At 43.0% G+C, this 22,611-nt stretch overlaps 2 protein-coding genes across 2 annotated transcripts in view; one reads left to right on the top strand and one right to left on the bottom strand.

Annotated features, from left to right (window-relative positions):
• Window positions 1-5,290, bottom strand: part of MRPL13 (mitochondrial ribosomal protein L13) — a 37,149-nt gene extending 31,859 nt beyond the window's left edge. The window contains exons 1-3 of the mRNA XM_081919061.1: window positions 5,156-5,290; window positions 2,951-3,074; window positions 1,133-1,226 (exon numbers count right to left, since the gene is read on the bottom strand). Of these exons, the coding sequence (XP_081775187.1) occupies window positions 1,133-1,226; window positions 2,951-3,074; window positions 5,156-5,182 (245 nt within the window). The 5' untranslated portion in view covers window positions 5,183-5,290. The remainder of the gene's footprint in view (window positions 1-1,132; window positions 1,227-2,950; window positions 3,075-5,155) is intronic.
• A 29-nt stretch (window positions 5,291-5,319) lies between these two features.
• Window positions 5,320-22,611, top strand: part of MTBP (MDM2 binding protein) — a 33,915-nt gene continuing 16,623 nt past the window's right edge. Inside the window, exons 1-14 of the mRNA XM_081918725.1 lie at window positions 5,320-5,439; window positions 6,707-6,787; window positions 7,332-7,405; window positions 7,489-7,640; window positions 9,259-9,317; window positions 10,601-10,745; window positions 11,343-11,457; window positions 12,967-13,107; window positions 13,704-13,798; window positions 14,646-14,718; window positions 16,241-16,358; window positions 17,318-17,491; window positions 19,178-19,288; window positions 21,385-21,543. Coding sequence (XP_081774851.1) covers window positions 5,370-5,439; window positions 6,707-6,787; window positions 7,332-7,405; window positions 7,489-7,640; window positions 9,259-9,317; window positions 10,601-10,745; window positions 11,343-11,457; window positions 12,967-13,107; window positions 13,704-13,798; window positions 14,646-14,718; window positions 16,241-16,358; window positions 17,318-17,491; window positions 19,178-19,288; window positions 21,385-21,543 — 1,567 coding nt within the window. The 5' untranslated portion in view covers window positions 5,320-5,369. The remainder of the gene's footprint in view (window positions 5,440-6,706; window positions 6,788-7,331; window positions 7,406-7,488; window positions 7,641-9,258; window positions 9,318-10,600; window positions 10,746-11,342; window positions 11,458-12,966; window positions 13,108-13,703; window positions 13,799-14,645; window positions 14,719-16,240; window positions 16,359-17,317; window positions 17,492-19,177; window positions 19,289-21,384; window positions 21,544-22,611) is intronic.

Below are 22,611 nucleotides of genomic sequence, written 5' to 3'. Positions count from 1 at the left end.
ATTTCTAGTTGCGGGTAGGTAGCCGTGTTGGTCTGCCGTAGTCGAAAGAAAATTTAAAAAATCCTTCCAGTAGCACCTTAGAGACCAACTAAGTTTGTTATTGGTATGAGCTTTCGTGTGCATGCACACTTCTTCAGATACCCAAAAGCTGATACCAGTAACAAACTTAGTTGGTCTCTACGGTGCTACTGGAAGGATTTATTTTTATTTTTATTAATATTCCATATTGAATTTTGAATGGCTGTATCCTCTCCTGGGACTTGCTGGTGAAGGGCAGATAAGAATAATATTAATAATTTGTATGCTATGTCATGAGAGCTCCAAGTTTGGAGCTGGAAAGGAAGGCGGGGCTTGCTGGATTGGCCCTGTGTGCCTCAGCAGTGCAGAGGCCAAACATCCCCTTGCCTGCTTCTGCGTTTTGGAGCTGGAGAGGCAGTTTTCTCCCTCCCCTTCTGCAACTCCAAGGTTGGAAGGAAGGCTCAGACTTAGAATGGTTGCTCAAGGACGGCAGCGCATTTGCTGTAGTGAGCAAAAATGTAGACCACCCTGTCACTGGGATATTTGCTAAAAAAAACCCCACCCTTTACTATGGGAGTTGCACAAGCATTTCCAATAAATAGCATAAGGTAAAGGTAAAGGGACCCCTGACCATTAGGTCCAGTCGTGGCCGACTCTGGGGTTGCGGCGCTCATCTTGCTTTATTGGCCGAGGGAGCCAGCGTACAGCTTCCGGGTCATGTGGCCAGCATGACTAAGCTGGTTCCGGTGAACCAGAGCAGCGCATGGAAACGCCGTTTACCTTCCCGCCGGAGTGGTACCTATTTATCTACTTGCACTCCGTGCTTTCGAACTGCTAGGTTGGCAGGAGCAGGGACCGAGCAACGGGAGCTCACCCCGTCGTGAGGATTCGAACCGCCGACCTTCTGATTGGCAAGTCCTAGGCTCTGTGGTTTAACCCACAGCGCCACCTGCGTCCCTATAAATATTAGCATATCTTATGCTAAAAATACAAAGGTTCCCTTTTCCGACTTTCTACTAGTAACAACTTTCAAAGCCATTTACAGTATATCCGTATTTTACCAACAGTACTGATTTGTTCCATGTTTTTAATCCTTAAGATGTTAAAAGCTTACCCAGTATGTGATGAATACACCTTCTGCTCCCATTTGTTGCCGGAAAAAGCAATGTGCCTTGTGTTTATTATGACAACATGATCTCCAAGGTCACCTAAAAAAAAGAAAGAAAAAGGTTTTCAGTTAACAGGATCATCAGCCACCAAACTACTCCAAGGTGTATAGCACAATTTCCTCCGGACAAACCATAAACTGTAACCAAGGGCAAGACACGAAGTCAAACCATAGCTTAGTTCACAGCAGTGCAGCAGCAGCAACAGGACCTGAGGAGGAGCACAGTAGTGATTACCTCCTCTTCAGGAGCCTGCAAACTTGTGTGCTCACGCTAAGCATGATTTGGCTTAGTATTATGTGTGAACTGAACCCATATCAAGGAACTATTTATGATCCTGTGCAATGTTGAAGTAACACGCATCAAAAGCATTAGTTTTCATGGCATCCATTACAGTGGTACCTTGATCTAAGAACAGTCCTGTTAACGAATGATTCGGGCAATGCATTCACTCCACAAAACCGGAAGTAGGTGTTCTAGCTAGCAAACTTTGCCCCGGAAGCCGAACGGTGGAAAGGCACCGGCGGCGGGAGGCCTCATTAGGGAAAGTGCGCCTCGGTTTAAGAACGCTTTCGGCTTAAGAACGGACCTCCGGAACGAATTAAGTTCGTAAAGGGAGGTACCACTGTACTGGCAAAGCTCATAAGTCATGCCCTCATTGGCTAGAGAGGGGTGTGCAATGTGCAGTCAGCAAGCTACTCAATTTGTGAAGCGTGCATTTGGTTTAGGTTTCAGTAGCCGCAGCAGCAGCAGGGGCAGCAGCATTTCAACTTTTTTTTAAGAAGAGAACATGAGAGTAATTCTGCATTTGCTCTGCATCTATCCTCAGATCTACTACATACAAAATATATTCTGCTCATAAGCAACTGGTTTTCCTACATCAAAATGGGTGTATTTCACGGATAAGTGGCTGGGATTCTTGCAAAGCATGCTGAATTAGATGGGCCTTCATAAGATTCAGGAAAGTATTTCAGAAAGAAGGCATACCCGGGATCATTCAACACAGATTAATTATGCCTTAATAGTAAGGAGGGGATGTGGGTGGCATTGTGGGTTAAACCACAGAGCCTAGGACTTGCCGATCAGAAGGTCAGCGGTTCGAATCCCCATGACAGGGTGAGCTCCCGTTGCTTGGTCCCTGCTTCTGCCAACCTAGCAGTTCTAAAGCATGTTGAAGTGAAAGATAAATAGGTACCGCTCCAGCGGAAAGGGTAAGCGGAATTTTCGTGTGCTGCTCTGGTTCACCAGAAGCTGCTTAGTCATGCTGGCCACATGACCTGGAAGCTGTATGGCGGCTCCCTCGGCCAGTAAAGCGAGTTGAGCGCCGCAACCCCTGAATTGGCCATGACTGGACCTAATGGTCAGGGGTCCTTTTACCTTTAATAGTAAGGAGATGTCATGCAATGTACTTAATTTGAAAAGTTACATGCAGACTGCTAACTGAGAGGACTCCAGTTCAACAACAACAAAACTCAGTTCATTCCACTCCAGCTTTAAACTGTCAATGTGATGCCCATGGGATCACTCTCTGGTCACAGAGACCCCCTCTGATGCCCTCAGATTTCACTCTCTGCCCTCCCTCTGAAATTAGGCTTGAAAGAATTCTATTGTACCCAACAGAACAGGTGACAGTGTTTGTGGTGCCCACAATTCCTCCAGCCTGAAAATGTGTTCATTGGCCCAAAAAGATTGTTGATCCCTGCTTTAAACAATAAAAACAAATCAGTGCTGATATAGCAAACATTTGAATCCTGAGCAGAACTCACTTAGTGCATGGTACACAGGCTTATGCCTCCCCTGAAGTCTGATGGCAGTGATGGCTGCAATTTTTCCTGGCGGTTGCATCTTCGCATCTATAAGATACCAGGCTCGAGCAAATGTGGCCCATTGCTTTAAAGGAATAATGGATCATGGTTAGCATATAGAAATATTATTATTCCTAGTAAACAAAAATATTTGTGCTCATCTCAGTGAGCCATCCCCAGCGCACATTCCTAGATCCATATGACATTAAGGACTGTGGTTTGTCTATTAGGACTGGTTGCATTAAATAAAATAGAACACCAACGTGCCTAAAAACACATTTTTGATGCCCTGGGACACAGAAGATGGTCAACAATGAGAGATTCCAACATGTAGTTGGAAAGCAACAGTGGTATCCATGCCATAATTTCTCCAGGTTTTTTTTTTTTACCTCAATCCTATGCAGTATAGGTGCACCAATATAACTGAAAATAATAGGCCTAAGTGCACCTAACTCTGCATAGACCGCACACACCTACTTGGGAGTAAGACCTTTAAAGCCCTATGCAGCCTAGGTCCCATGTACCTACGGGACCGCCTCTCCTGGTATATCCCGCGGAGGACCTTAAGGTCTACAAATGACAACACTTTGGAGGTGCCAAGTTGCAAGGTTGAGATTGGTCTCAACTAGGGCAAGGGCCTTTTCAGTACTGGCCCCGACTTGGTCGAACGCTCTGTCACAAGAGACTAGGGCCCTGTGGGACTTGACATCTTTCCGCAGGGCCTGCAAGAAAGAGCTGTTTCGCCTGGCCTTTGGTTTGGACTCAGCCTGACCCTTATGTTTCCCTCCCCTTACGGTTTTGAACTATGGGCTACTATTAAAATGAGGCTGCATTTTAAATTGTATTTTAACCCGTATTTTAATTTTTTTTTCTTTCCTCCCCTATTATGTTTTTATTGTGATTTTACTGATGTTAGCTGCCCTGAGCCCAGCTCTGGCTGAGGAGAGCAGGGTATAAATAAAAATCTATTCTTGTTTATTATTATTATTATTATAGTCAGTGGGAATCAGTTCAAAGTAAGCATGCATCAGGCTGAAGCCATATTTTAAAAAGTCATTCAGAAGTTGACATTCAGAACAAATTCAGATGTAAAGAACAACATTATAATAAAAATGAAGTTCTGTAGCACGTTAATACATATGGTATATGCCATAATTAGAGTTCCTAACATAACCCTCAATTAATTAGTTAAGCGGGAGGGGTGTCAGGTAATTTCCAGATTTTCACTGATTCCGCAGCATACAACAGCCCAGCCAGCATAGTCAATGGTCATGGCAGTTGCAGTCAAGCAAAAAAATCTGGAGGGTCAACAGTGCCCAGCCTACTGGAAGTCCGCAAGCAGGACCCAACTTGTGACTCCCCAGCATACTGCCTCCGACAGTGGAGGGCAGCACATAACCATCTTGGTTGAAACAGGCAAGAGAAGGAACAAGTCCTTTCCTGGTCACTTTTCTGGGGAGTCTACGCAAGGAGGTGCCCCCGAAAGTCTACTCTTCCAGAAAGAGAAAGAAACCAGTAAGCATTGCATTTTTACACCCAGAAGGAAATGGGGAGACACTGTTATATGGCACCCCGACCTCAATGGTGGAGGCATAACATGGTTTTACCTAAAGAGCTTGGGCTTGCGATTTATACAACCGTGGAATCACACGTTCCCACTAAATATATATGAGCTTATTTGGTAACGTTCATATCTGACATATCTGGTACCAAATACAAACCTTGCGTTCCACTATGGGATATATTTTGCATCACCTGTTCTGCTCTGAGCATTTTTTATTATTATTATTATTATTATTATTATTATTATTATTATTATTATTATTAACGTTGTGATCTCAGGAGGAAGGGTGGTACAGTATAACAATTCAGTTAATAGCAATAATAATAATCATGTGACTTTATTCTTAACTACAACATCAACACATTTCAGCAACGGTTACAGATCCCTTTACGCCCCAGCTGCCCGATTTAAAACGGAAGACACATTTGCAGCGCGCCGAGTCCCTCCAGACCTTTTGCAATACATTAAGGGCAACCCCCCCCCCCTTAAAGAATGCGGATTCACTCCGGATTAAGGCGCGCAGCCAGCCCGGCCCGGCCCCGGACTCCAGCAGCCCTGCGTGGTGCCTTTCCGAGGGGGAGGCCGGGGCTCCCTCCTGGTACCTGCGCGGCCTTGGTGAAGCTGGCCATGGCGGCTCCCGGAGGCTGAGGCCTCGCCGTCCAAGGGGCCTCTCTTGCCGGCCGCCAGCGGAAGGAGGGCGGCGTGCGGCGGCCGAGGCCTGTAGCTCCTCCTCGGGAAGCGGAAGCGGCGGCGAGGCGGGAGCGCCGCCGAGGGAGAGGCGGAGGCGGGAAGCGGGCGCCCGGCGACGGGGCCCTGATGGACCGCCACCTCCTCTTCGTGAGCTGGCGAGGACGGCGAGGGGAGGCCGGAGCCGAAGGCCGCCCAGGTGCGCTTTCTTACCGTGTGAACCTCGCTGGCTTATGCCAGGTTTCGTTCACGTGTGCGCGTGTGAATGTTGCGTCTTTCTTGCAGGTTTCATTCACGTGTACGCGCGTGAACGCCGTGTATGTAATCACAGATTTAATTCACGTGTATGCATGTGAATGCGTGTTTATTCCAGGTTTAATTCACGTGTACACGTGTGAATGCCGTGTGTTTCTTGCCGGTTTAATTCACGTGTGGATGTGTGAAGGCTGTGTGTTTATCACAGGTTTAATTCACGTGTATGCATGTGAATGCTGTCTGTTTATTGCAGGTTTGATACGTGTGTGAATGTCGTGTGTTTATCGCAGGTTTAATTCACGTGTATGCATGTGAATGTCATGTATTTATTGCAGGTTTAATTCACGTGTATGCATGTGAATGTCGTGTGTTTATTGCAGGTTTGATATGTGTGTGAATGTTGTGTGTTTATTGCAGGTTTAATTCATGTGTACACGTGTGAATGTTTGTTTATTGCAAGTTTCATTCAAGTGCACACGTGTGAATGTCGTGTGTTTCTTGCAGGTTTCATTCACGTGTACACATGTGGACCTCGTTTGCATATTGTCTCCCTCCCATGTTGGCATGTGAACCTCATTTGCTTATTGCAGCGTAATTCATGTGCATGTGTGTGAACTTTGTGTGTTTTTTGCAGGTTTAATGCACATGTACAGTGTGAACCTATTGTTTATTGCTGGTTCAATTCAGGTGTACAGTGTGAATCTCATTTGCTTATTGCCGATTTAATTCATGTGTATGCATGTGAACCTTATTGGTTAATTGCAAGTTTCATTCACATGTATCTGTGTAAACTTCGTGTGTTTATTGCAGATTCAATAAACGTGTACGCATGTGAACCTTGTTTGCTTATTGTTGCTCGCTCATGCTAGCATATGAACCTCGTTTGCTTATTGCAGTATCATTCACATTTATGTGTGAACCTCGTGTGTTTATTGCTGGTTTAATTCATGTGTATGCATGTGGACCTTCTTGGTTTATTGCAAATTTCATTCACGTGTATGCGTGTGAATGTCATGTTTATTGCAGATTTCATTTATGTATACGCATGTGAACCTCATTTGCTTATTGTCATCCTGGTTCATAGCTATATACTAGAGATATTTTGGCATGCATACTACTGTAAATTTAAGGAATGCTTAATAAGGATGGAACGTGGATTCTTGTGTTCCTATGATGCTTCTTGCACATAAACAAAAATTCGTATTTTGCAGGTTTGACTGCTGAAAGTATTTATAACTTATTAGAAACAAACTGCAGTACCTCACTAAACACAAAAGTTGAAGATTTCCCAGGTAAGTGAAACAGCAAATATTAGCATATGCCATGTTTTCAGACATTGGGGACTCACAGGGGATGGGTAGGTCCAACCTGTGCTGCTTGTGAACCTCCCAGAAAAATCTCTATAAATTGTAAATGTTTTCAGGTCTGTGCTTGAGATGCCACTTACTGTAATTTATAAAGTCACAGCAGTCATTTATTGAGGGCCTCACAGGTTTAGTTAACTGTATATGGCCACTAGAAAACAAGGAAAAACAGCAGCAACTCGCAAACCTTTTTCATGCAAGAGCTGGGGTGATGGGGAGAAAAAAGAGGATAATTAATAATGTAACAAAAAGACAATTGTTTACAGTAATATTTTGCATTTTGTTATTTTGTGTATATTTTTTGACATAGCATCTTGCAGTTCATGAGTCAGCCTTTGCAGTCCATTAAACATATCTGAAGAAGGAAATAGGGTTTGGATACAAGCTACTAATACTCTTTCTTTCTTTCTTTCTTTCTTTCTTTCTTTCTTTCTTTCTTTCTTTCTTTCTTTCTTTTCCTTCCTTTCTTTAGCATGTTCACTTGTTGGGACTCCAGGTGTGAAAGGATGGTATTTTGCAATTCAGTCAATATGTGGGTTTTCTCAGGTAAGTTAGTACAAGTTGCATCATTATCTAAAATGTTAATATAACTTGGCCGACCCTTACAAAATTTCCTTTTGATTGGATAGTTTTGCAGTTGTGACTGGGAGGACATCAATTTTGACCTGGAGGCGGAAGAAAGCAGAATCTCTATTCAAAGAAATATCGAAGCGTGCCTTGGCGATTTTCAAAGTTTTGAGGACGACGACAGTAATAGCCGGGAATCCCTATCCCTGATTGAGTAAGCTGATTCAATATCTGATAATACACCCAAATAGTACAGTTTCAGGACCAGAAAACCTAGGCTGCAAACCAGAAAACCATGGGAATCATTGACTTTAGTAGGGTTGCACATAATTCACCTGGAGAGTCTGCAGTGGAGCACAGCATCTTAGGCGGGAGGCAATGCAAAGGTGGGGGGGAAGTAGTTTTATTGCCACTGTACAAAAATGAAGCTGGGATACATACCAGGGAAGAACAAGGGCAAGATAGCTTGTCTTAGGATGCTGTTAGCTGAGTGAGAACGGTGAAATAGCCAGGCTGAGGTCAGAAGGCCTCTGTGTGTTTTATAACTTTAGTTTCAACCAAATGAGTCCCTCAAGATAATTCACAGGAACCATAAGCAGTGAGACAATACAGGCACGCCAGTTTTACAACGCAATTGTGATACAGAAGCAGTTATAAAGAGGACATACCGTACCTTTTGAGAACTTGGCTAGCTTCTTCGGTTGTCAGAACACGTGAAATGCATTCGTGGACTGTGAAAACGTGATTATGTTAGGCTGTTATGAGGCTGCATACAACAGCAGTTTTGAATAGGTCTTGGCCTTGTAAGCCTGGCAGTTTCTTGGAGAGGTTTTGACTAGTTCAATGTTAAAACATTATTTATTTCAGATATAAATGGTGCATGGCAAGTCTTGTTAATTTTACAAGAAGACTCTAAATCGCAACACAAGGGGGAGCCAGTGTGTTTTCACTGAAACATGTCAAACAAAAGTTGCTTCATCTCTTTAGCCTGAAATTCTAAACGTACATACTTATGAATAAACCCAATTGAACTCAGTTAGGTTTGTTCTGAATAAACGTACATAGGATTGTGTTATAAGTAGCAAAACAGTGTTAGTAAATGACTTGTTAGAGGGACATTTTTACAGTTTGACTTGGCATCTGACTGCTCTAATAACCAGTGAATAATTTTTTTAAAACATAAAATTTAAATCATGGGTAGGCAAACTAAGGCCTGGGGGCCGCATCCGGCCCAATTGCCTTCTAAATCCAGCCCACAGACGGTCTGGGAATCAGCGTGTTTTTACATGAGTAGAATGTGTCCTTTTATTTAAAATGCATCTCTGGGTTATTTGTGGGGCCTGCCTGGTGTTTTTACATGAGTAGAATGTGTGCTTTTATTTAAAATGCATCTCTGGGTTATTTGTGAGGCATAGGAATTTGTCCATTTTTCCCCCTTCAAAATATAGTCCGGCCCCCCACAAGGTCTGAGGGACAGTGGACTGGCCCCCTGCTGAAAAAGTTTGCTGACCCCTGATTTAAATCATCCTTGCGTGGATGTTTTCATAGGATCTTTATGGGCTCCCTAACCCATGGGACTCTCAAGAGTCTCCTCCAGCACCATAATTCAAAAGCATCAATTCTTCGGCGATCAGCCTTCTTTGTGGTCCAGCTCTCACTTCCATTGGTACCAGACATCAAATAAGAAGCGAGCCTACTCGTCTGTTTCACACACTGAAAACATGTTGATACTTTGCAATTCAAATATGTGGATTGCATAACGCTTGGAATATTTTAAAGCATTTTATTCTTGAAAGATGATAGCTTATTTATTTTCATTGTTTGTGTTTCAGTCTCTATGAAGAGTCTGCAGAGAGTATACATCTGTTAGCAGATAAACTTCCTGCTCCTGGTAATCTTTTTTTAATAATCAAATCTTTCCCCCTGAAATATCTTTTTTAAAAATGCATTTGGGGTATAACAGATCTATTCCTTTTTTTTGGTATGGCAATCCTTTTTCAAATAAGCGTGCATGTCGTCTCTCCTGTATATAATCCACTCGTATTTGGCAAGTAGTTTTGCATTACTGGAAAGTTTGATACTGTCACCAGCTGTTCTTGTGCTTCCTTGTGTCAGGGAACTGCCCTCAGAGCCAGAGGGAGAGGGAGGGCTCCAGAGGGATTCCGGAGAGCGTCCCGGGAGGGAGAGAAGCAGCCCATCTTCTGGGGAAGGAAATCAGCGTAGCACCAGTGGAGAAGGGGAGCAGATGGGGGAAATCGGCGAGGTGGCTCCATGACTCCTCGCCGGGGACCAGCGGGGAGAGCACGGGTCCTCCGCTGCCCACACCCTCCCTGCGCGGAAGGCTTCCGCGCAGGGAGAGTAGGCAGAGACTAGGCGTCAGAGAGCTTCTTTGCTGGAAGAAGTTCAAGAAGCGCCCACTGACGGATTCTGCCAGCGATTGAGACAGCCACTCCGGACAGAAAGGGTTCACTCAGGCAACCCAGCCAGGTGTGGAGCCGATTTACGCACGAGCAACCCCTAGAACCATTACATTCTGCTTACGTATTTCCATAGTCTGGGAGCAAAATGGCAACAGGTTTCTGCAGCAAAGCAGTCTGGTAGAAGAAATACAGTGTGGCAAAATTTAGTTTTTTAAAAAACAAAAGTGATCAGGAATCATAATGGAAATAAGTCAACACTTTATCTGTGGCTACTGTGATAGACTTGCAAATGGACTTGGAAGATGATGCTGCTTGCTACAGACACAGCTGAACAGTATTTATTTAGCCATTTTTATATCACTGAGTTATCTGTGCCTTCCAGGGCATATTTACAGATCTGTGTTAGAGGAATGAAAGGGAGGGTCATGAAGCAAGAAGATTGATATACAGTGGAAGGAAAATTGGAACTGCAAAGATATCAAGAAGCTTAAATGCAGCTTTTTCTGGGGTTATCTGTAGGAGAATAGCAGTGAAAGTGTGATGTCTAAGTTAGGTCGCGTCTCTTAAAACATCTTTCTGAATTTGAGTGTTCTGCAACTAGATGTTTGAGAAATGCTGCAAACAAGGCTATAAATTTTGACAAACTGCTTGATAATAGCTTTTGGGGGATAAAATGGCTTTACCCTATCTTGTGCTTAATAGTGAGGGGTTTTGCTGCACATGTGTGTTTTATCTATTGAAATTGCTTCTACAGGAAGAACAATGGTTGATGTCATATTGCATTCTTCAGAAAGAGATGCCCCTAGATTAAAAGATTGCTTACCTGCCATTGGTGCCTTGAAACACCTGAGAGAATGGCATGGAGCAAAAATAACTATTGTAGCAAGTGAAAGCAAAATGTGAGTAGTGCCATTTAAACAAGAGAACTAATTTTAGTGTTTGTGTCACTTTATGTAAAAATATTTTAACGTCTCAGTTCATAAATTGTAATATTTTGGCAGGCACCCTTATAAACAAAATGTAAGTTTGCACTTAAAGAGGAAACAAGACCAGCACAACTCCAAAACATTGACTAAAGCTTTGTTTCTTTCTGGTAGATTTCTTCTCTGCTCTGATTTATGTTTAAATTGTATACGGGGTTTGAGGCTTTTCTGGCAATAAGGAATCGTGTTCTCAGGTGTCAGAGTGAACTTGTTATGCCCATCAAGCTGTCTTTTGATTTCCTAGAGGGTTAGGAAGTCTTGATCTAGACACCTGAATGCTAAGGGAGACTTGTGAGACCACTGAATTTGAATTATAAGATCATTGAGTGACTTTGGTTAAATGAAGGCATATAGATAATGCCTGCAACTACTAAGATATATTACTTTTACAAAATATAAAGCAGTACGGGGCTGATAGCTGTTGTTGTACCGTTGTCTTAAACATTGAAGTGTAAAGATATAAAGACTTGAGTAAAGAACGCACAACTCACTTGTGTTTTCTTTCTGCAACAGTTGGCAGAAAATCGCATGCTATCTTTCTGCAGATATTGTGGCTCCCGAGAATCTAAAAAACAGCATTGATTCCAGAGACTTGTGGAGAGGAAAGATTCAGATATGGGAGCGAAAGGTATCGGTGTGAAACCCTCCGTGGGTGCATGTTGACTCAACCTGTATCAAACTAATGAAAAATGCATGCTAAGCTCATACACGGAAAGGCTTCAAAGCTCTTGATTGAATTTAGTGAATCAGAGAGAAAAATGTGTTGCTTTAAGCATAGTGATCAAGGTGTGTGTGGCTGAAACAGCCTGGTATTCTGGTTTGGGTGGGCAGAGGTTGCAGATTTGAGATAGCAACCCAAGCATGCTAACTCTGTATGTCCTTGATTGTGCAGATGAGCTGCAAACCCAGAAAATGTTTTCTCCCCAGTTGTCCAATTGCTTCACTGGCAGAGCCCACACAGCCCGGTGCCAGATAGGACAAAGGAAGATAATAGGGCTATCCAACGATGGCATGCTTCAAGTTCCCTGCGAGAGAAACCATATTTAAGCACCATCAGTCACTACAAGCGCAGTGTGTAGATCCCAAATCTGCACGTACAGTCGTACCTTGAAAGTCAGACGGAATCTGTTCCGGGAGTCCATTCAGCTTCCAAAACGTTTGAAAACCAAATGGCGACTTCTGATTGGCTGCAGGAAGCTCCTGCAGCCAATCAGAAGCCCCATCGGATGTTTGGGTTCCAAAAGAATATTCGCACACCCGAAGAATCACTGTAGTGTTTGGGAGCCAAAAAGTCCAAGTTCCAGGGCATTTGGGGTCCAAGTTACGACTGTATATGCACCTTGGATGGTGAAGATACCAACACAGAGGGACAGAGAAGTGAAGGCGATAGAAAAGCATCTAAACAGTAAAGAGACTTGAGGCACACAAAGGAGGCAGGTCTCCCATTTCCTGTTGTGCACATGCCTTCCTCTCTTCTTACCACAGCAGGAGATTTTGAGTTGGGGTGAGGAATAATACTTGTGCATTTAAAGAAGGATTAGGTCCAGTGCCGAGGGCCTTCTGGCGGTTCCCTCACTGCGAGAAGTAAGGTTACAGGGAACCAGGTAGAGGGCCTTCTTGGTAGTGGCGCCCGCCCTGTGAAACGCCCTCCCACCAGATGTCAAAGAGAACAACAACTACCAGACTTTTAGAAGACATCTGAAGGCAGCCCTGTTTAGGGAAGTTTTTAATGTTTGAAGTTTTATTCTGTTTTTAATGTTCTGATGAAAGCTGCCCAGAGTGGCTGGGAAGCCCAGCCAGATGGGTGGGGTAGAAATAATATATTATTATTATTATTATTATTATTATTATTAGTCAGCATTCAGATCTGGACTCTCTGCTATCCACTTCTTTCCCCAGAATGAAGGGCAGGGGATGTAGGTGGGACCAGCTTATCTGAGCACACAAGCAAGGAAAAAGCTTTTGAAAGTGTTTTTTTTAAAAAAATTAAAAAATCTAGTAATGCATTGTTTTTAATTCCATTTGTTGTGTTTTCTTTTTTCACCTTAAGTGTTTTTGTCTAATTTAAAAAGAAATAAATGCAACTCCTGCTATAGATTTTTCTGCACTTACTTTTTTCTATTTCTGTTTTCTTCAGTTTGGATCTGAAATTACTTTTCCAGACTTCTGTATAAAAGGCACTGCATCAGGAAGGCAGCTCGGCACCTCGGCTTTAAATTCTTACTTTACTGCCGATGAAACTGGACGTAGGCAGAATACTAATGCTTGTTTGTCGGAGGTAAAGCCTGTGTTTTACGTGTCTTTGAAACGGCACCTCTCCTCTTTAGGAATCAATAGTGGTTAAATCTAGACAATAGGCATGCGGTAAAATTGAAGATTTGTTTTAAGGAGACTGGAAAACATTCACAGGCAAAAATGAAAGAGAATATTTGAAAATATGGCTGCAGGTTCTCTCTATGCTGAAAAGGGGGAAAGGATCACACTTACCTAATCACATGAAAACATCAAAGGGAAGAAGGGAAAGACAAAAAGTAGGGAAGAGAAATACAAGTAACTGTAGCAACATGTGTTTAAAGCGTGGCTGCTGTTGGGGATAAAAAAAATGAGGATTATTTTTGGGTTAAGAAATTCAGTTGAGCCTAGGTTGTGCTCATCGTGGTTGATTTTCCTTTCCATTACCTTGTGACTTGGCTGTTTCAGAGGGTATTTTAACTATGGGGCTTTTTGACTGTGCAAGAGAAAAGGAAGTACAGAAATCTCTTTGTGTGGTTTTAAAAAAATATTATGGCCATAAACATATAGAATCATCTCATTTAGAGGTATTGGTGGTATATGTGTTTGCCTAATAACCCTTTCATCTTAATTTCTTCTTAGGTTTTCCATTATTATTGCCCTGCATTGAAATTTGTACAGATAGTGATACTGTCACATCTGCCTTCATCTTTAGTGTCGGGTCTTCAGTTTGAGCTGTATCCTTTTGTTACCAGACTCATTTTGCGTGATTTAGATGCTTTGAGTGCATGTAGAGCAGGCACGTCCAAAGTTTGTTTCGGGGGGCCTAATCTGGCCCGCCGGTCGGTTTATTTCCTGGGGTAAAATCCTAGAAAAACCTCAATAACTTCAATCCTTTAAAAAAAGGTTAACAACTTTGGTTGGCCCCTACGGCCCTTTACTTCCTCAAATCTGGCCCTCTTTGAAAAAAGTTTGGGCACCACTGATGTAGAGCATGAGACCCTTGTATCTCAGGGTGGTGGGTGGGAGCCACACGTTGGGCATTGGAGAGAGTAGGAGTAGATGACCTTCGTTGGTCCCTTCCAACTCTACAGTTCTGTGAAGAAATGTGTCAGGGAACTGCCATCAGCTCAGAGGCGAGAGGTGGAAGGGCAGGTGTGTTACAGGGAGCCTCTGAAGATCTTGCAAAGCAGTTCTTCCTCTGGCGAGGAGGGAAGCCCCACCTCCAGTGGGGAGGGAATGCTGGGATCAGAAGATGCTAGGGAGAGCCTCAACACTGAGCCTGAGCAAAGCGGAAGGGGGGCAAGTCCCCCTTTGCCAGCGCCCATTCTGCACAGTAGTCTTCAGCGCAGAAAGGGGAGGAGAAGGTTGGGGGTCATACGGCTGTTATGCTGGGGAGGGTATAAGGACCACCCACTCCCAGATTCTGCTAGCGACTGAGCAGACATGAACTTGCGATGCTCTGCACTGTAAATAGTTTGTAAAGATAATAAAGCCTGGAAAAGACAGGTTGGAGTCTTGCCTGTTTGCTCTCGAGCAACCACACCAGCACCTGACAAAATGGTTCTTTAACTCTCTGTGTAGGAGCTTGGCAAGAACGGATGCTGAAGAGAAATCTCTGCTATTTTGGAATCAGATTTCTTCTCTGCGTGGAAAGGTATCTTGTCTCTTGCAGTGCTTTTTTCGGGGGGGGGGCGCATACCCCTAAACACTTTGTAAATCTAAGTTTGGCCTCACTGAGGGGCAGTATGTCAATATGAGTAGGAAAATAAGAGTACCCCTAAACATTTTTTTAAAGAAAAAAAGGATTGGTCTCTTGGGAAAATCAAGTACAGTGGTACCTCGAGTTATATACACTTCAGGTTACATACGCTTCAGGTTACAGACTCCTCTAACCCAGAATTAATTCCTCGGGTTTAGAACTTTGCTTCAGGATGAGAACAGAAATTGTGCTCCGGCGGTGCGGCGGCAGCAGGAGGCCTCATTAGCTAAAGTGGTGCCTCAGGTTAAGAACAGTTTCAGGTTAAGAACGGACCTCCAGAACGAATTAAGTACGTAACCAGAGGCACCACTGTGTAATGTTAAGTTTTATATGTATGCTGGTCTCTGGTGTGTAACTTTATTTCTCGGGTAAATATGAGGAATGAGCACATTAGCTTAAATACAAATAAGCATAGTTTCCATTTGGGGTAGAGAGTTTCTTGGAAAGGTAGAAAATGCTTTGCTTTGCAGCACAGTAGTATCTGAGGACTATTCACAAACCTTCTAAGTATAAATTATATATTTAATGCAGTGTTTCTCAACCTTTGGTCTCCAGCTAGACTACAGAACCCATGTTCCGTAGCTTGCAGTACCAGTGGACAGAGATAATGGGAGTTGTAGTCCAACAACAGCTTTGCCACTCTAGGTTGAGAAGCATTGATTTAATGAATGTACAGTGGTACCTTGGGTTAATTACTTAATTCGTTCCGGAGGTCCATACTTAACCTGAAACTGTTCTTAACCTGAAGCACCACTTTAGCTAATGGGGCCTCCCGCTGCTGCCGCACTGCCGGAGCATGATTTCTGTTCTCAACCTAAAGCAAAGTTCTTAACCTGAAGCAGGGAGATTAATTGGAAGTCGGTTTTAAATTTCTTTTCTATAAATTTTATAATTGTGTTCAATGCCAGGAGTGATAGTTATGTTAATCTTCTTATATCTTATAGTGTGGTGGTTTGTTTGATTTTTCTGTTATTTGTTTGTTTGATTGTACGTTTGTTTACTTGTATGTACGTCTGTTTTTCATAAATGTATTTGTTTTAAATGACTAAAGATATATTTTTTAAAAAGGGAAAAAAAGAATCAAGCAGATTTAGTGGTCTGGATGTTGTTGCTTTCACTTGATTCAGAACATGTAAGGCGTTATGGCAGCCATCTTAACATGTGCAGATAAAAGTTCACACAAGTGACCTGTTTGCATGACCCCCCTAATGCAGGAGGAAGGGATTAGCGAAGTTGCTCTTTCGTGACTAGAGAAGCCATGGGGTGTCCCCCCCCCCATTTTCGAGGTAGAGCAGCGTTCTTTTGTCACGGTTTCAACTGTCCTTGAAAGATCAGTCATACTACCTAACCCTTTAAAAATCTTTCTCCTATGATGTTTATTTGGTAATGGAAAAGTGTACATATGCTTTTTCTGCAGGTGGGAGCCTTATTTTTATTGCCTTGCAGAGTAAGCAGCGTGTTGGTTCCTTTACCCGCGCAGCTGAGCTCAAAAAAATGGAAGGAATATATAGCCCAGAAACCCAGACTCATTAATGGTACATTGTCTTTCTTTACTACATTTGCACTCTTTCGCTGTCCTGCTGGCCCACTTTTTCAATTACCCCTGCCCCCAATTGCTCTTTTTTTTCTCTTGAAACTCTTGGTAGATCTTTATTGATTGTATGTGAACCTTGCATAAAAAAAATACCTCTTTGGAAGCTTTTTTTAGGTAAAGGTAAAGGTACCCCTGCCCGTACGGGCCAGTCTTGACAGACTCTGGGGTTGTGCGCCCATCTCACTTAAGAGGCCAGGGGCCAGCGCTGTCCGGAGACTCTTCCGGGTCACGTGGCCAACGTGACATCGCTGCTCTGGCGAGCCAGAGCTGCACACGGAAACGCCGTTTACCTTCCCGCTGGTAAGCGGTCCCTATTTATCTACTTGCACCCGGAGGTGCTTTCGAACTGCTAGGTTGGCAGGCGCTGGGACCGAGCAGCGGGAGCGCACCCCGCAGCAGGGATTCGAACCGCCGACCTTTAGATCGGCAAGTCCTAGGCGCTGAGGCTTTAACCCACAGCGCCACCTGTGTCCCTAAGCTTTTTCTAAGCCAGTATAAAAAATAAATGCTTCCATTTCCTTAAGTATACAAATAAGAGCTCACATGCTAGGATGACCTAATAACATAACCTTATATGTGTTTACTCAGAAGTAATCCCCAGTGTATACAGTGGGCTTGCTTCCTAGCCAGCAGATATAACATTGCAGCCTAAATATATTAATCTAAATAATTTATCAGGTTTTCTTTAAATTTATGAAGAAATTTTGTGTGTGTGTGTGTTTTTAATTAACGAAAGTTCAAATGTATTTACTTCTCTTATTAGAGGAACCCTGGCTATCCTAAATCTAGAACTTATTAAGGTTTATTCTAGATTTTCTGTATGTGTTTATTGAACAAATTACTGTTTACTTTAGTAAGGTCTGAAGTCTTTAGTTGCACAACTTCTTGTTTTCTAATTAGTTCCAGAAGTTGAACTGAAAGGAGAAACTTGCAACTATTATTTCTTGGTACAAGGCAACGGCCGTGGAGGTTGCAAAGCAACATTGATCTATTCAGCCAGTCAGATCAATGGATCACTCACTCTTGCGAAAACAACCGGGAAATTTACCACAAAGACAGGAGAAAGTGAAGCATGTAAGTATTATGGCGCATTACTTTCCTTCCAAGTAGAACAAGATGTGGACTGCACCAATTTCTTTTTAAAAATAGAGATCTAATATGTTCAACGTTTGGAGTCTTAGATCCAAGATAATAAGGATATTAATCATTTTAACCAATTCTAACGTCTAAGAACTAATCAAGCCTGTGAGCTTGCCTGTTAGTCGGGGAATGAGATCTGTGTACAGGCTTGTTCTCCTGAGTGTTTTCTCACTGACTTTGATGAGACAGATCTTGGAATAGCTATTATACACACTGCTATGTATTACAATTGCACGGGTTAGAGGAGCTTTTGCCAGTCTGCAGCCCTCCTGGTGGGAGTTGTGGTCCAAAACAAACAGAGGGCACCAGGTTGTCAAAGATGGAGTTAGATGTTTTCTTTCATTGCATTTCCCAGCAAAATATGTCTCCGAATTAGAACATTGCAGGGGGTTTGCTAGAGCTGGCCAGGACATTGGTGACTTTTCCCGTGTTTGTTGACAGATCAAACAACATGTGGACAAGGGTGGCCCATCTTAACCGGTCCGGAAAGCTGCTAATAAGCATCCCATTCATATTTATTCCCAATTTTTTTTTGGGGGGGGGCTTTTTCAGGTATAGAAAGGGATCAGTCTGAATATAGAAATACATCATTGAATGTTAATAGTAGTACTTATTAGGCATCTCGTTAAGCATTGTCAGTCGCATTGCTAGATTCCATAATTCAATATGCAGTGGTACCTTGGATTAAGAACTTAATTCGTTCTGGAGGTCTGTTCTTAACCTGAAACTGTTCTTAACCTGAGGTGCCACTTTAGCTAATGGGGCCTCCCGCTGCCATGCGATTTCTGTTCTCATCCTGAAGCAAAGATCTTAACCCAACGTACTATTTCTGGGTTAGCGGAATCTGTAACCTTGAAGTGTTTGTAACCTGAGGTACCACTGTATTTGCATAATGCCAAACTAGCACTTTGGTAAGCCTTTAGAGCTTAAGAGGGACTATTTCAATCCTACTACAGTGGTACTTCTGGTTACGAACTTAATTTGTTCCAGAGGTCCGTTCTTAACCTGAAACCGTTCTTAACCTGAGGTACCACTTTAGCTAATGGGGCCTCGCACCGCCGCCGTGTGATTTCTGTTCTCATCCTGAAGCAAAGTTCCCAACCTGAGGTACTATTTCTGGGTTAGTGGAGTCTGTAACTTGAATCTCCTGTAATCCGAGGTACCACTGTAATGCTTAGCCTGGTAAAGAGGAGACTGGGAGGAGATATAATAGCTATCTTCAAATATCTCAAGGGCTACTACATGGAATATGGAACAAGCTTGTTTTCTCCTGCTCTGGGGGCTAGGACCCGTACCAATCGATAAGCTGCAAGAAAAGAGATTCTGGCTAAACATCAGGAAGAATTTTCTGACAGTCAGAGCTGTTTGACAGTGGAACGGACTCCCTCGGGAGTTTGTAGACTCTTCTTCCTTGGAGGTTTTTAAGCAAAGGTTTGGTGGTCATCTGCCCAAGAGGGGTTGGACTAGATGGCACTTCGTGTCCCTTCTAACTCTACGATTCTATATTGCTTTCTGTCATAAATGATCTCAAAGCGACTCATGTGATTCTAAGATTCTAATTTGATCAGCATTTTTTAAGAACACCTCTCATCTCTCCCTGCCCTTCCCCTATCAACACAGGTTTGTTTGAAGAATTCATCAGATCTCTCCCACATTTCTGCGGAGAACAGATTCTACAGAGAGAGAAGAAATTGGCTCGTGCCCAAGCATTGGCTTTGAATCACTGCCGGAGTGAGTAACAGAGAGAACTGATATAAACCACATTTATCTTAATTTGGAGTTTAATTTGACACTATTTACATTAATAAGCCCTGGAGAAGCTCGTAAGTTCAAATATTGTTTAAAAGCGTTGTCATCAAGAAAAATTACAACTGCACATCAGGTAACTCAAACCAGGCTTAGGATAATGGGTCCTGTCACCCCTGAATTGCTTCAAATCACATGTTCTGTTTTGTTTTTTTGAGGGCAGGGGAGTCTTTGCCTGCTTGCAAAGCAGATAGCCGCTCTGATTGCAGGGCAGATAGCTAAATCAGAGGGTGCGATGAAAGTTTAAAACGAAAACCAAATACCCAGTACAGATTTTGTCGTTTCAGCAGGGCAGAAGTAGTCTGTAGGAACACCAGGATAAGTGGTTTGTTGTATATTGTTGAAACAATCACTTCCTTACTGGAGCTAACGTAATACGAAGATTAAATAAAAACATTTAGCAAGCAAGAAATAGAAAACAGGGCTAGTTATGAACCCAGTGCTCTACACAGTGAGAGGAGTTTAAATGATCACTTCAGATTGTCACCCAGCTCCTGGGAGGGGGGACACTAGGGGAAGCAGAGCTGCCATTCTTCTCCCTACCTCATGGATTAATTCAAGTCAAGGAAATAAATGCGTCTGTACAGCTGCACTTGAAATTCAATCCCATTGGGACCATTGACTGACTTCTCAATTTGTGTGAACCTCGTTAAGATTGACTTTAAGGCTGCAATCCTATACAGGCTTACTTAGGAGTATGTTCCAATGAAACCCCACTAAGATCAATGTGATGTGTATTCCAAATAAATAAAAAATGCTGCGTGAATCTTTCTTCGGCTGACTACAAGCACCTTCCATTTTCTTCTGAACAACAAGCTAAGCGCTAAGGGAGGATATATTTTTTTTGGTACCCATTTGACAAAAGCTCCAGGTGAGGCCTTGGAAAAGGAGCACCCCCTGCAACCTCTTTTTTAAGCATATGTGGGGAGCAGCCACATAGCCTTCAACTACAGGAACAGCAGAAGCAGGGGGAGAATATAGCTGCCAGCTATTTTCCTGCATGCTTTGGTGAATTGATAGAGCAAATAGCTAAAGGTAAAGGGACCCCTGACCGTTAGGTCCAGTCGTGGCCGACTCTGGGGTTGTGGTGCTCATCTCGCTTTATTGGCTGAGGGAGCCAGCGTACAGCTTCTAGGTCATGTGGCCAGCATGACTAAGCCGCTTCTGGCAAACCAGAGCAGCGCACGGAAACACCATTTACCTTCCCGCCGGAGTGATACCTATTTATCTACTTGCACTTTTTGGCGTGCTTTCAAACTGCTAGGTTGGCAGGAGTAGGGCCCGAGGAACGGGAGCTCACCCCATCACGGGGATTCGAACTGCCAACATTCTGATCGGCAAGTCCTAGGCTCTGTGGTTTAACCCACAGCGCCACCTGTGTCCCAGAGCAAATAGCTAGGCGGTAGCAAGTGGCCGGGTTAAAAAAAACCACACTTCCCACTGCTCCTTCCCAAACTTCCTGTGGCAACTGTTGGAAGTAGACACAAAATTCATGAATTGATATGCCTCATTTGCTGAATTAGTGAACGGTTTGCATTTTATGTAGATTACACTGTTGAGGTTTGTGACAGCCGAGAGATGGGAATTCTATCCATATTGCTTGACAATTTGTTCTTGACTGGTTCCTTCTGATTTCAATGCTGCACCGGAATCACTGCTTGTCTTAATCTAGTTCAGTGAATCATGAAGACTTTATTTAATTAAAAGAATACCTTGGAGAAAAGTGCATTATTAATTGTCTGCTAGAAACGACAAACATACATTGTTGTTATTGGTTGCAAATGAGAAGAGATTACTGGAACAAATGCATATTTTTTTCCTAGGTAGCTTTTTGTAAAGGTGGTTCACATTTGCCTCCAGATTGCTTTTCTTTCTTTTCTTGGCAGCAACATTTGGTCAGAGGTGATGTTGTTACTTTAGTAAATTGTTATTGATTAACATCACTACATACCTTGCATTGAGAGTACCATGTCAGTAACCGAAGAAGAAGAAAAGCTGAGGTTTTGTGTTCTCTATTGCAGAAAGGCAGGAATCTGCCAGACAGCTCCCGGCGGTTTCAAGCGACGAACTGAAAACCTTGCTGACATGTACCAGAGAACATTATTTAGAGTTGTGGAGCACCAGCCAGCTAAATCGTCCTGTAGCACCTGTCAAAGCCAAAGTCCAGGGTACAGCTTGTGGTAGGCATAATTTGGTTGCATAGTTATTATCACTTGGGGAAATGCTGGCTTTTGATACTTGAGGTGTATATTTTAGGATCTGCCTGATTTCTGTGATTGTCAGTTGTTTTAAGCTGTTTTTAATACAGTGGTACCTCAGGTTACATACACTTCAGGTTACATATGCTTCAGGTTACAGACCCCGCTAACCCAGAAATATTACCTCAGGTTAAGAACTTTGCTTCAGGATGAGAACAGAAATTGTGCTCCGGCGGTGCGGCGGAAGCAGGAGGCCCCATTAGCTAAAGTGGTGCTTCAGGTTAAGAACAGTTTCAGGTTAAGAACAGACCTCCGAAACGAATTAAGTACTTAACCCGAGGTACCACTGTATTGTGTTTCAATATTGCAACCCACCCTGGGACCTTAGGGTGAAGGGCAGGTAATAAATCATCCTCATCATCCTCAATATGTATACAGTCGTACCTTGGAAGTCAAACGGAATTCCGACTTCCAAAGCGTTCGGAAACCAAAGTGTGGTTTCTGATTGGCTACAGGAAGCTCCTGCAGCCAATCGGAAGCTGTGGAAGCCCTGTTGGACGTTCAGGTTCCTAAAGAACGTTCACAAACTGGAACAATCACTCCCAGGTTTGCAGGAGCCGAAACATTCGAGAACTAAGCTGTCCAAAAACCAAGGTACGCCTGTACCTATCAATCATGACATTCTTTCCCTTAAGGATATCAGTGAGCGTGCTACTCCCTTGGTGAGAGCAGGGAAACAAGCTAGAGAGCAGCAAAAACTGGAGAACTAAGCAAGTCAGAATGTGAAGACGTGATTTAAAGTTTTTAAGCTGATTTAATATCCTGGCTTGTTTAGAAGCAACTAATCATAGTTTCCCTCTTCAGATGTAACAGTAAGCTGCAGTAAAAGGCAGCTTACTTGGCGTGGCTGGAATGAAGCGAGTAAAAGAAGTTTGTTTGTATCTTGGCTTTTTAATATTACTGTTCATCCAACTTTTGAACCACACTCCTTCAAATCAAGCTCTTAGTGTGGTTTACAATTGTGTCATGTAAAACAGCCTAAAAGCAATA

The sequence above is a fragment of the Podarcis melisellensis genome (genome assembly GCF_964234715.1).
Source record: "Podarcis melisellensis genome assembly, chromosome: 7".
Classification (NCBI taxonomy): domain Eukaryota; kingdom Metazoa; phylum Chordata; class Lepidosauria; order Squamata; family Lacertidae; genus Podarcis; species Podarcis melisellensis.
The sequence above is the reverse complement of the archived record's forward strand: the minus strand, read 5'-3'. Positions and strand labels throughout refer to the sequence as shown.